Source organism: Electrophorus electricus, chromosome 11 (genome assembly GCF_041902795.1).
Source record: "Electrophorus electricus isolate QZ-2024a chromosome 11, ASM4190279v1, whole genome shotgun sequence".
NCBI lineage: Eukaryota > Metazoa > Chordata > Actinopteri > Gymnotiformes > Gymnotidae > Electrophorus > Electrophorus electricus.
In genome coordinates, this window is record NC_137507.1 from 27,350,271 (window position 1) to 27,362,500 (window position 12,230).

General features: G+C 38.2%; 1 protein-coding gene across 1 annotated transcript in view; it reads right to left on the minus strand.

Moving 5' to 3' along the window:
* Positions 1–2,801: 2,801 nt before the first annotated feature.
* scn12aa (sodium channel, voltage gated, type XII, alpha a) overlaps positions 2,802–12,230 on the minus strand; it is a 30,488-nt gene continuing 21,059 nt past the window's right edge. Inside the window, exons 17-26 of the mRNA XM_081723922.1 lie at positions 11,985–12,099; positions 11,499–11,653; positions 10,454–10,627; positions 7,552–7,674; positions 6,126–6,398; positions 5,556–5,609; positions 5,299–5,440; positions 5,098–5,198; positions 4,732–5,002; positions 2,802–4,357 (exon numbers count right to left, since the gene is read on the minus strand). Of these exons, the coding sequence (XP_081580048.1) occupies positions 3,126–4,357; positions 4,732–5,002; positions 5,098–5,198; positions 5,299–5,440; positions 5,556–5,609; positions 6,126–6,398; positions 7,552–7,674; positions 10,454–10,627; positions 11,499–11,653; positions 11,985–12,099 (2,640 nt within the window). The 3' untranslated portion in view covers positions 2,802–3,125. The remainder of the gene's footprint in view (positions 4,358–4,731; positions 5,003–5,097; positions 5,199–5,298; positions 5,441–5,555; positions 5,610–6,125; positions 6,399–7,551; positions 7,675–10,453; positions 10,628–11,498; positions 11,654–11,984; positions 12,100–12,230) is intronic.

Genomic DNA, 12,230 nt, shown 5'->3' on the forward strand with positions numbered 1-12,230 from the left:
GGTCAGATGATTATCTCGTGTCAAACACCAAGATGGTGGTACATTTAAAAAGGGAGTTTGTGCACTGAAGATATGAACTGGAAAAGAAAGAAAGGAATTTTATTTGCAGTAGATAGGAGTAGTCCAAACCCTAGTGTTCCTGCTTACTGATGTATGACAAAAAACTACTGCGGGAGAGAAACAGTTACATGTACTTTTGCATCTGCAATTAAAACAAAATATTTTTTTCCCCCAGTGCTTTGTCACTTGATTGTCACTTTGTCAGTTTTTAAGGCTAATTCAGTAATTTATTTGTGTAGTAATTTAGACTTCTGAGTTTACCCAGAGAAAGCTTCTGAAATACCAGAAACATTATTTACAGTTCGTGTCCATGAAAGATCTTTTATTGTTTCTTTATGTAATGTTTCAGAATTTTTCAGATGAATAAAATATTACATATTGTAATAGATATACCTCATTACATTCTAATTTATTTCTCTTGTACAGATGTTTTATAAATGAGTTTAAAAACATTTGAAAATGTACTCAAATCCATCAAAATCAACTGATTTTTTTTACACATTGTAGTCTACTTTTCAAAACTCATTTAATGATAATTCTATGCAGTTATGGCCAACTAAAGACATGAAATTAAATGTAAGTTTAAGTTTATAGACCCACAGAATATTCAGACCATTCATCTCATATGTGGACACATACTACCATTTAAAAGTTTGGAATCACTACTGAAAGGATTGGAGTCAATGTTCCATTTTATACAATTCAAATTAATTCACATTCATAAACAGTTGTTTAGGGGGCAAATGATGAATCTTAAATGGCTTTTTTTGTGTTTAAAATCTAACTGCAGAAAATTTGATGGGAAATTACTGTACAAAGATGTTTGCAGAATATGCCATTTAATACTTTTTAAATTATAATTTTAACAATATACTCAACACTAAATAAAACATGTAAAAACAGTTTTATATTTAGATATTGTATATCTCAGTAATATTGTACAAGTTGTTAGTGAATAAAACAATGAGTGTTGGGTAAAATATGACAGGTGTGTAACAGTAATGTAAGTGTATATTAACCAGGTTTTAGAATATTGCTTACAACGGCGTCTCGTGCTCTCCCACTCTGTTAGAGGTGTTCAGAACCACGAAATCCCAGGAACAGGCACATACTGCATTTCTTAAAATAAAAGTCCCGCTTCAGACTGAGTATGATTTTTATCATCAATCCACAGGCAAGTACTGCAGATCTTACAATAAAAGTCCTGCTTCAGACATCAGCCCACAGTTTCCAGAGAACAAAACTGCAAAGATTAGTGGGTTTTATGCACCACTGAAACATAAGGTCAGTCCCTATTGCTTACAAAATATACACACCTCCATTCAGAGACTGAAGATTTTACCCCATTGTTGTGCTGTGCTCATTAAAATGAGCTACTAAATATATGTCCATATAAAATGCACAGTTTACTCTCTAACTCACAATCACTCTCAAATGATATTTTCCTCTTAATCTCACAGACTACATAGGAATCAGCTATATATATATATATATATATATATATATATATATATATATATATATATATATATATATATATATATATATATATAAATCTAACTGCAGAAATATATATATATATATGTGTGTGTGTGTGTGTGTGTGTGTGTGTGTGTATATATATATATTTCTTAGGATATAAATGTATATACGACAATACAAAATATACACTATATGGCCAAAAGTACCTGGACATCCCTACAAATTACTGAGGTCAGGTGTTTCAACCACACCCATTGCTAAAAATGTATAAAATATCGCACATAGCCATGCAATCTCCAGAGACAAATATTGGTACTGGAATTGGTTGTATTTAAGAACTTCATGACTTACACAGGGTCAAAAGATGGCAGCTTTGCCACAAATCTGTTTGGGAAATTCCGTTCTGCCTTGTTAGGTTTGCCCCGGTCAACTGTAAGTGCTATTATTGAGAAATAACAAAGCAGCAAACCATGTAAACCCACAGAGCAAGGCTGCCGAGTGCTGAAGGGTGTTAAATCACTCACCGCAGAGTTCCACATTGCTTCTGGAAGCAACATCAGCACAAGAACTGTGTGTCAGGAGCTTTATGAAATGGGTTTCCATGAGTGAACAGTTGAGTCTAGGACAGTTGAGTTTTTCAAAGTTTGGTCTAGACTCCTTAGTTCCAATGATGAGAATTGCTAATGCTATGGCATATATATTTTACATAGTTACACACTTACAACATTGTGGCAACAGTTTGTGGAAGGCCCTTTCCTGTTCTAGCATGACCATGCCCCTGTGAATAAAGTGAGGTCCATAAATCATGGTGTGAGAAGTTTGGTGTGGAGGAACTCTAGTGGACTGCCAAGTCCTGACCTCAACCCCGCTGAACACCTCAGGGTTGAATTTGAACACAAGCCAGGCCTTCTCATCCAACATCGGTGACTGATCTTACAGATACTCTTTTGAGTGAATGGGCAAAAATTCCCACAGACACTCCAAAATCTTGTGGAAAGCCTTCCGAATGGAGTCTGTTATAACAATTAAAAAGTGAGGGGTAACTCCATATTAATGTCTGTAGTTTTGGAATGGGATGTTGAACAAGTTCTTACAGGTGTGACGGTCAAGTGTTCAAATACTTTTGACAATATACTGTATATAATTATCCTCTGAGGAAAAAGATATACTACAAATCCATCAATATTGTCATATAGTCAATATAGATGTAAATGCCATCTTGTGAGGTAAATACTAGTCAATTAATTTACAATTTGTATGGTCTTGCATGACCTTTAACCTCAACTGTCCACTTATGTTATTTTGACCATCCTACCACACTGTTACTCTGAAACTGCTGGTAGTTACAATAATACCTTATGGAATCTGCAAGGTAACATCATAGAAGTAAACTAATGTAAGAGTCCAGTAGTTACATCCTGTGCACCTTTGCATATCCCAATGTAGCAAATGGCATTGCTTCTTTCCTGTGTGCTTTGAACAGTAAAGGTGTTCCTATTGGAAAATGTCCTTCCTAACACTTCTAGACACAGTAAACAAAAAAAATTCAAATACACTTTTTCATATATATAAAAATGTTGTTCCTAAAGAAAGGTCTCCTCATAAGTGTCTACAGAGATGCAAGACTTGCAGGACGTATTGACAATGGGGGTAGGTGCCAGCATTTGGAACAGGTCGCTGGGAGCCATGATGAGGGTTTTGTAGGGGGGAGGAGATGATTTTAGAGGTTCCGCAACTGCCTCCTCTGACATGCCATGGTGCTCTTTAATCATACGTGCTATGAGCCCTTCTTTTGCTGGTGCATTTTCCATACCCCCAGCTGTATCCTGGCTTATTTCTCGGTAGAGGATGGAGGCCTGTTTCATTCGGCGCCTGACCAGGTACCTTCTGTATGCCCGCTGGATCACGATGGCTGACACCTCCTCTTGCTTGCGCCGCAATGTGGTGGTTATGGGCTCGTAAGAGATCTTAGAAGGGTTGGCCATCATGAACTTCTCCTCCATCTGCTGCTTGAGGGCATCCATCTCACCTGACTCACCCAAGACCCGTTTGGTGAAGGCAAACAGAATGTCCAGGCAGTGGATCTTGTCTCCACTCACCATCGGCAGATCCATGGAGATCAGTTTGATCATGTTGGGCTTAGCGATGCGCAAAGGCTCTGATAGCGAATCTGCGAAGCTGGACAGCTTGGAAAACTCAATAAAGTGTGTGGCCTCCACATCAAACTTCTCCCACACCTCATAAAACATCTCAAAGTCATCTTCACTGAGAGGTTCACTGCTCTCCTCTGTAGCCACACTGAAATTCTCCAGAATGATAGCGATGTACATGTTCACAACAATAAGGAATGAAATGATAATATAGCTAACAAAAAAGGTGATGCCTACTGAGGGGTTTCCACAATTGCCCTTTGTGTTGGTTCCTGTGTTGATTACATGTGGATTGCATTCCTCTGGTGAGTTGTTCAGGATAGGATCCAGCAGGTTGTCCCAGCCGGCAGAGGTGGTGATCTGGAACAGGCATATCATACTGTTCCCAAAAGTTTCAAAGTTGAACATGTCATCAATCCCACCCTGCTTTTTCACATAGGCGAAGTTAGCCATGCCAAAAATGGCATAAATAAACATGACAAGGAACAGCAGGAGACCAATATTGAACAGCGCTGGCAGTGACATCATTAAGGCAAAGAGTAACGTCCTTATCCCTTTGGCTGCACGTATGAGCCTGAGGACTCGTCCTATTCTGGCCAGTCGAATCACACGGAACAAAGTCGGGCTCACAAAATATTTCTCAATAATATCAGCCAGGACAATTCCTGTGAGGAGACATGAGAATCACATTTAAAATATATAAAGTTTTAAATAATATCAACATTGACCTCATGATACTAAAGTTCAGCAATTGTTTAAAAAGTAGGGATTATATTTATTTTTTTAAGTTTTGTACCTGTTTTTGAATACACATGAAGGAGACAGACAAAAAGCTTGAACTGTACCATTAGTGCAAAACTCTATATCTAGAAGCATGCAGCATTAAACAGCTTAGTGTTTTATTAATCAAACCAATCTGAATCAAAGACTCCAACTTGAGGAAAACATTAAACTGTGTTGGTCTATCTAGTAAACCCTAGTCTGGAAAACCCACAGTAATAACAGAGTTATAGCTTATTCAAACGGTGCCTGTACCAACCACCAATGGAAAGGATGACCACCACAAAGTCAAAGATGTTCCAACTGATGGTGAAGAAGTGGTATCGGAGAGCAAAGATCTTGATGAGACATTCGGTGGTGAAGATGACGATAAAGGCCAGGTTTATGTTGTTGAGGATGCGCTCCATTTGAGTGGACTGCTCATCTGTCTCCAACATCATGGTGACCATGTTCAAGATGATCATCATCATGATCGAGATGTCAAAGACTTGTTTGGACACCAAGTCGAAAAAAAAACCTTGTAGAGTGTTCTGGATACACGAAAGGAGTGTGTTAGCTGCTAAAGGTTAATAAGCTAAGATAATAATTAGTCAATGATGTATGCCATTGGGAACAGTTTTGTTACCTTTGGCCTTGGTATGGGTTTTTGAGGCTTCTTCGACCCCAGTTTTTTCATTGCATTATAATACTTTTTCTGCTCCTCGGTCATAAAAATGTCCTGTCCACCTTGCAATTGCAAAAAGACATCAGCATTATTTTTTAACTAAAAATCATTAATTTACATAATAGCTGAACTATTTTTGCCAAAACAGTTAAACACCAGCACCTATCTTTCTCTTCTGCTGATTGAAGTTGTCGATTATGACGCCGATAAATAGATTGAGGGTGAAGAATGATCCAAAGATGATGAAGATAACAAAGTACAAATACATGTAGAGGTTGATCTCCCTGGTGGGCTGCTCTTCTACCTGTAATACAGAGAGCAACACATGACTCAGAAGGGTGGATTTTGATTTTCTCTTGAAAACACAGATTTTTTCACCTATGGTGTATGTGATTTTTCCTGGAATTAATAATGCTCACCCCACGGGAATCCACAGCTGCGTACATGATTTCCATCCAGCCTTTGAAAGTTGCCTTTGCAGCAAAGCCACATGGTTATTTTAAACAAGTCTAATTTCAGAGCATGGCAGTAGTCATGCATTTCAGTCTGAGAGTACAATGTCTCTAAAGGAATATATTTCTGAGAAATCACGATGGTATAAAATGTATTTGTCATATCAGGAGCTGAAGTAGATATAGCGTGCCTACATTTATCCTTTCTAAAGACAAAGACTCAGCCAAGAGTTTGTACAATACCATTAGGATGCGGTCGCCATGGAAAGGCATTGCCTTGGTAACAGGCAATTACATGCTTTTGTGAATGACTGAGAGCAGACTATTTCCAGAGGTAAATGATAGGTTTCGGCCCAGGGAGGAGGTGAGGTGACTCAGCAGAGCTAGGAGCATGGTTGCTTGTCTACCTCACCAAATAACCTCCAATTGAATGAGAGGATTTCATGTAAAACAAATACATTGTAAGTTTCTAATTTTATAATGGTGAAGACTAAATGAAACTGAATGTGGATATGGAGAAAAAAATCAGGAACTTACGACTTGCAAAAGCGATAGGTAGCCTAAGCCCACGTTGTCAAAGTTGACCTTCACCTTGGTCCAGTAGAACTGGGTGTCATTCATGGCCTGGCAGTCAGACTTGTTGTTCACGATGGAGGCATTATGGATGTATCCCATCCTGTTCACACACTTCCCAAACTTGCCGGCAAAAAGGTTGACACCCATGATACTGAAGATGAGCCAGAAGATCAGGCACACCAGTAGGACGTTCATGATGGAGGGGATGGCTCCGATCAGTGCGTTCACCACCACCTCACCAATAGCATACAACCAAGTTAGACCCCACTGTGCCACAACCAACTATACTCTTCCAAAATGCATTCCGACAATATGATAATACAACCATGTTAGACCTTATAGTGTAACACCCAGTCATATTCCATATTACAACACAATCACATTACAATGCAACAATATAAAACATAACAACCATGTTAGACCCCACAGTGCAACAACAAGATATACTGTTTTGTGCTACAAACCAGCAATATTAGACAATACAAACATGTTAGACCTTAGGGTGCCACACCCAGCTATACTATCCTATACTACCAACCAACAATATTGGAACATACAGAAAGTTGTGTACTTCATGCCAAACAGAAGATACAAATGATGATAACCATGTTAGAATTTAATGTAGTGCTGGAACAAATTTGGTATGCATATAAAATTAACTCAACCTTTCTCAGGGTGTACCAAAGTTGTTGTGCACAGTGAGCTGTTGGATGTCATAAAAAAGGGAAACTGTACAATTGAAATGACTGGGGATTAAGACACTCATTAATGCTGAGTCTCCTTCTATCAGACACAAGGGGGATAGATTATTTTGTTACAATAAAATAATTCACTAAAACTGTATTTTTCCCCTTCTTGTGGTGATATTCTCTCACCATAAATAAGTTTATAATTAATATCATCATTTCATGATAAACATTTTATACATATTGTCACAGTACGGCCCCTCCCCCCTCAAATCTGTGTGCATGTTTGTGTGTGTTCGTATTGCCACGCCCTCTTGTGTTGTGCACCTGATCCTTGTTGTGTGTAATCGTCATGAGTGTATATAAGTCTCGTGTCGTATCGTCAAGGTTGTCAGTGTTTGATCTAAGTAGTCTGTGTTAAACCATGTATGTTTCATGTGTGAATAAAACTTATGTTTCTGTTCGACGTGCCTCGTCCCCGCATCCTGCTTAACCCTCGTCTGTCACACATATTATGCCCCCTTTCTGTATTATTGTTCTATATTGGTTCTAATGTAAGATAACTATGAGAAACACATGGAATGTTAGTCACAATAATCAAGCAATTCAATGGATACCAAAGCTGCTTTCTTGGTGGCATATGCAGACTGTTCAGTTTTTCTGTCAAGTGAATCACAGCAAGGATAGAGCAGCATTCTTACCCGCATTCCTTCAAATCTGGACAAGGCTCTCAGGGGTCTGAGGGCCCTCAGAGTTCTCAGAGATTTAATAGCACCAAAGTCTGAGTAGCCCAGAGAGTTAGCAATCAAGCTAATCAGTGATACCTGCAAAATAAAGACAGAGAAGGAAGCATCTCTGTTTAAGGTAAGTTGTTTAAGATTTGACATTATGGTTAATAATCCATATATTCACTGGTCCTTATCTTAAAGAACATGTCATTAAGCATTTGTTTGGTATTGCTTTTGGAAGAAGTTTAATTTTCATGCTAATCTGAGACTGGTTCTGTGGTAGTCCCTGGAATGTTCTCAGGGCATTAAAGCAGTGCTAAAATTTACAAAGACCTTCAACTAATGCCAAAAGTGAGTTAATAGGTGTTGGTGTAGTTATTGCTGTAATTACGTTTATCCAATATTTACTTATGCTGAGAACCATTTCTGAACTTATGCTACATCATTAGTTCATTGACTATTATTTTTAATATGTTTGAGTAAAATAATATTACTTCACCTGAGCTCTGTTTCCTTCATAATAAATGTACTAGTTTGTCCCTTCTTTTATTAGCAATGATTTCTTTTTATACTTTTAATTTCATATCTTGAGACTGGGAAACTGCTTGTAGCCTACCTAGCCATGGTAGCTCAGTGGTTAAAGTACTTCACTAGTAATCAGAAGGTTGCCAATTCAAGCCCCAACTTGCCACTGTTGGGCCCCTGAACAAGGCCCTTAACGCTCAAGTTGTATTCAGTCTTATTTGTAAGTGCTTTGGATTAAAAAAAAAAAACACTAGCTAAATGTAGAAAATCAAATCAACCCCAAATAAAAATTTGATTCAGGCCATGATATAATTTCAATTAAGTCAGGCTCAATAGTACAAATTTTACAGATGCCAAGTCCAACTAACTTCAATGGTAAATAGAATATCATAAATACAATGAATCATAAATGAAAAACAATGTATAAATGAGTACTTCCAATGAGCAGTTTTAAATGGATTACTTTTTACTCATAGGTTTCATGAGTTACTTCTAATTTTCACTGTACATTTTTTGGAAGTCACAGTACTTTGTCTTGAGAGAGTTTGCGTGCTCTTTTGAGCCCTGGTACCCCTGAGGACTGAATTCCCTGGATATTTTTTCATGTTCTAGCACACAAATTTTAGCCAACAATTAATCTATTAGAGTAGGAAAAAATATTTTAAAAATCATAGCCAGAGAATCACCTTTGCTATGTGGAACATAGCATTTCACTGCGAGTTATACTGTGTATGACTATGTATGTGACAAATAAACCAAACTTGAACACTTTCATTCATTTTTTTATATATCTTAATAAGAAAAATATAATGTGTCACTATGTGTGGCTCTAAAATATAAGAACAAATTAAACAAAGAAACTATAATACTGTAATATAAAGCACACATCTAAAGAAGCTAATGATTACTCTTTATTCTCTGTGAAACTAAATTGCCCATTTACTCTATGCATTTGATAGCATTTTGCTTTTTTATGAGCATGCTAAGCTAAGATCAACTTCATGAGACCATCCATAGACTAGCAACCCAAACATCACATGCTGAAATGTAGTATTTAAATTGATTTAATTTAAAGACTGAAGTGTTGCAAGTAATAGTAAAATAAAAAACTTGCTAGTAAAGAAACAAATCTAAATCTAGTGGCGATTAACCTTGGCATTGATAGGGGCATTTTCATTTTATATAAAATTTATATCTCAAAGTGGAATGAGTGCAGCAGAAAAGCTGCCATGATGCAAATGTCGCAGCTCATTTTAAGGGTTTGCTCACCTCTAACCTTTGACCTTTGAACTTACTCTATGGTTAAAGGTATATGTAGAGATCTATGGGGATCTATATATGCTATTATATGGGGAAGATGAGACCAAGAGAGACACAGTGAGGGTTTATGTACGTAAAAAGAGGTTCTGATAGTTTTCACTTGCCACAAAGTCAGTGCAAATTACTTCATATGCTTGTGTTTGTGTGTGTGTGTGTGTGTGTGTGTGTGTCTGTGTGTGAAAAAGAGAATTTAAACCCAACCCCACTTCAAATCTGCAGCAATTACCCTCACAATATTGTTTATGGTCTGTAAAAATTATGGGTTGTGGAAACGCTACACTTAATTGAATATTAACCACATTATCCATTGTATCCAGTTCTGTCACTAGCATTGCTACACTAGAACTGAACCACTTAACACTTACCCAGCATCCACCAAATGTCTCCAGTGTTAAATTAATTTCATAGAATAAACTCACTGAACCTGATCAAATATTGTAGTTTTTATATTGCAGATCAAAATAAATTATTGGGAAGAGTACATCCTTAATGCAGAACTGATTCCCACAGTGAAGTTACCTTGGGAGAACTTTAGTGACAAGACTTTCTCCAATTACAAATCTCACCGTGCTATCTTCACTAACACCTAATTAATCACATTATGACAAGCAACCTAATACAAAGGCTTTTTGTTCCAATGTAAAATAAAGTATTGTTACCAACTGATCTCAAAACATGATATTTAGATTTACATTTATATTTATGCCATTTAGCAGATGCTCTTATCCAGAGCGACTTACAAAATTGCTTTGTCATTTCCTCATAGAATACACCCTAGTCAATACAGTACGTTAGAGTCAATGAACTAGAATATTGTTGATCAATTCTGATACCTAGAAGTGCAAAATGCATAAGCTCTATCTCAGACAAAAATTTGTGCAATAAACAATAAGTTCTAGAGTTAGTCATCATAGGAGAAGTCAGTATCAGTGCCATAAACAGAGATTATGTATCACTGATTTATAGCCTACTGATTTCAACAGTGTGATACTAAGGACTGATTCAAAGTGGCAGAGAACATTGTACTCACATCCACAATCAGGAAATCCAGCCAGCACCAGTAGTTTGTGAAGTACCTCTTAAAGCCATATGCAATCCACTTCAAAAACATCTCCAGCACAAATATGTAGCTGAACACTTTGTCAGCATATTCTAGAACCGCTTTCAAGACTTTCCGCTGTTCAATATAAATGTCCTCAAATGCCTGACGAAAAAAGGGACAAATAAAGAAACATATATTAAATCAGAAAACACAACAGGCATATTCCGTCCAATCTCAAAAATGACATGAAAGCGCATTAAAATCTGAGCTGTAAGGCTGCAATATTTTATTTACTCAAAGAACTTTTGGCAGATGTCATTGATTTATGCATGCTGTAAATATTAGCATACATCCCACATGACCAGGGGAAATGATATAACTAGTGCGGTGAGGGTTAAACTGCCTGTAGCTAGAGTAATATAAAGCTAGACATAAACATGTAGCATAAATCTACCTTCCACTCTTCTCATGGCTGGGAACAAAAATGCAATATTTAAAGGCAGAAACTTTTGACCAGAGCAAAAAAATAAATTCTGCTGTTATTTTCACACAAGTCTCTGTTATTGTCAGTGCTTGGAATGTTATTTAAGCATATGTTGAGACTGTGTATGTGGCATCCCACCCATTTACATTTATCTGACACTTTTATTTAAAGTGACTTACAATTATGACTGAGTAGAACTTGTGCAATTGAGCGTTAAGGGCCTTGCTCAGGGGCCCAACAGTGGCAACTTGGCACCACTGAGCTACCACTGCCACCAATGCCATTTAACCATGTGTCAAGACTGTGTGTGTTGCTCCCACCAATGCCATTTAACCATGCGTTGAGACTGTGTGTGGGGGGTCCCGGGAATGCCATTTAACCATGTGTCGAGACTGTGTGTGGGGGGTCCCACCAATGCCATTTAACCATGCGTTGAGACTGTGTGTGTTGCTCCCACCAATGTCATTTAACCATGTGTTGAGACTGTGTGTGTGGCGTTCCACCAATGCCATTTAACCATGCATTGAGACTGTGTGTGTGGGGTCCCACCAGGGCTCCACTGCTGAGGAGGATCATGAAGATGATGAAGGTCTCGAACCAGCTGTGCTCTACAATCTGGTAGCAGGTCTTCCTCAGTGTCCACCCAGCCAGACCCAGGCCCCGTGTGGTGTAGACTTCACAGTACTCACAGTGACTCACACAGACTGTGCAAAACCCAATATTACTAGAGTCAGTGGCTGAAAATGAGGGGTAAGACAACAAACACCACCAGCTCAGGAAGATCCGGCCTGGGTGCCCACATAATTACATGTTATCTAATGCCATAATAACTAAGACAATTTTGCCAAACATGGTTTAAATCAGTGGCTACCAATCCCCTACCTTCAGCTGTTTTAAAAAGTCCATGTCTGCAAGAGACATTGATGGATCAAGTGACCTGAGGTGGACCTGAACGCTACAACATGGAGGACAGTTCACCTGGGTGGCTGATCTACAAGAACCTCAGTGTTAATTTGAACGCCATCGTTTTCTCACGCTCAGGAAGGCACTCCTCTGGCTCCACTGCATCCTCGTCCAGGATGGACTGCTTGTCTACCTCCCATGACTTCCTAAGGTCCATGGTACTTCCTTCTGATAGGCTGACCACTTCCTGAAGGACGCAAGAGAAAAGGCTGGAGTTCAGCCATTCATCCACTTCAGCCATTCCCGCTATCCACACCAGCTGAGCCCAACACTGGACAAGCATCTTAAATAAACCTGTAAACTTCAACCCAGAAAACT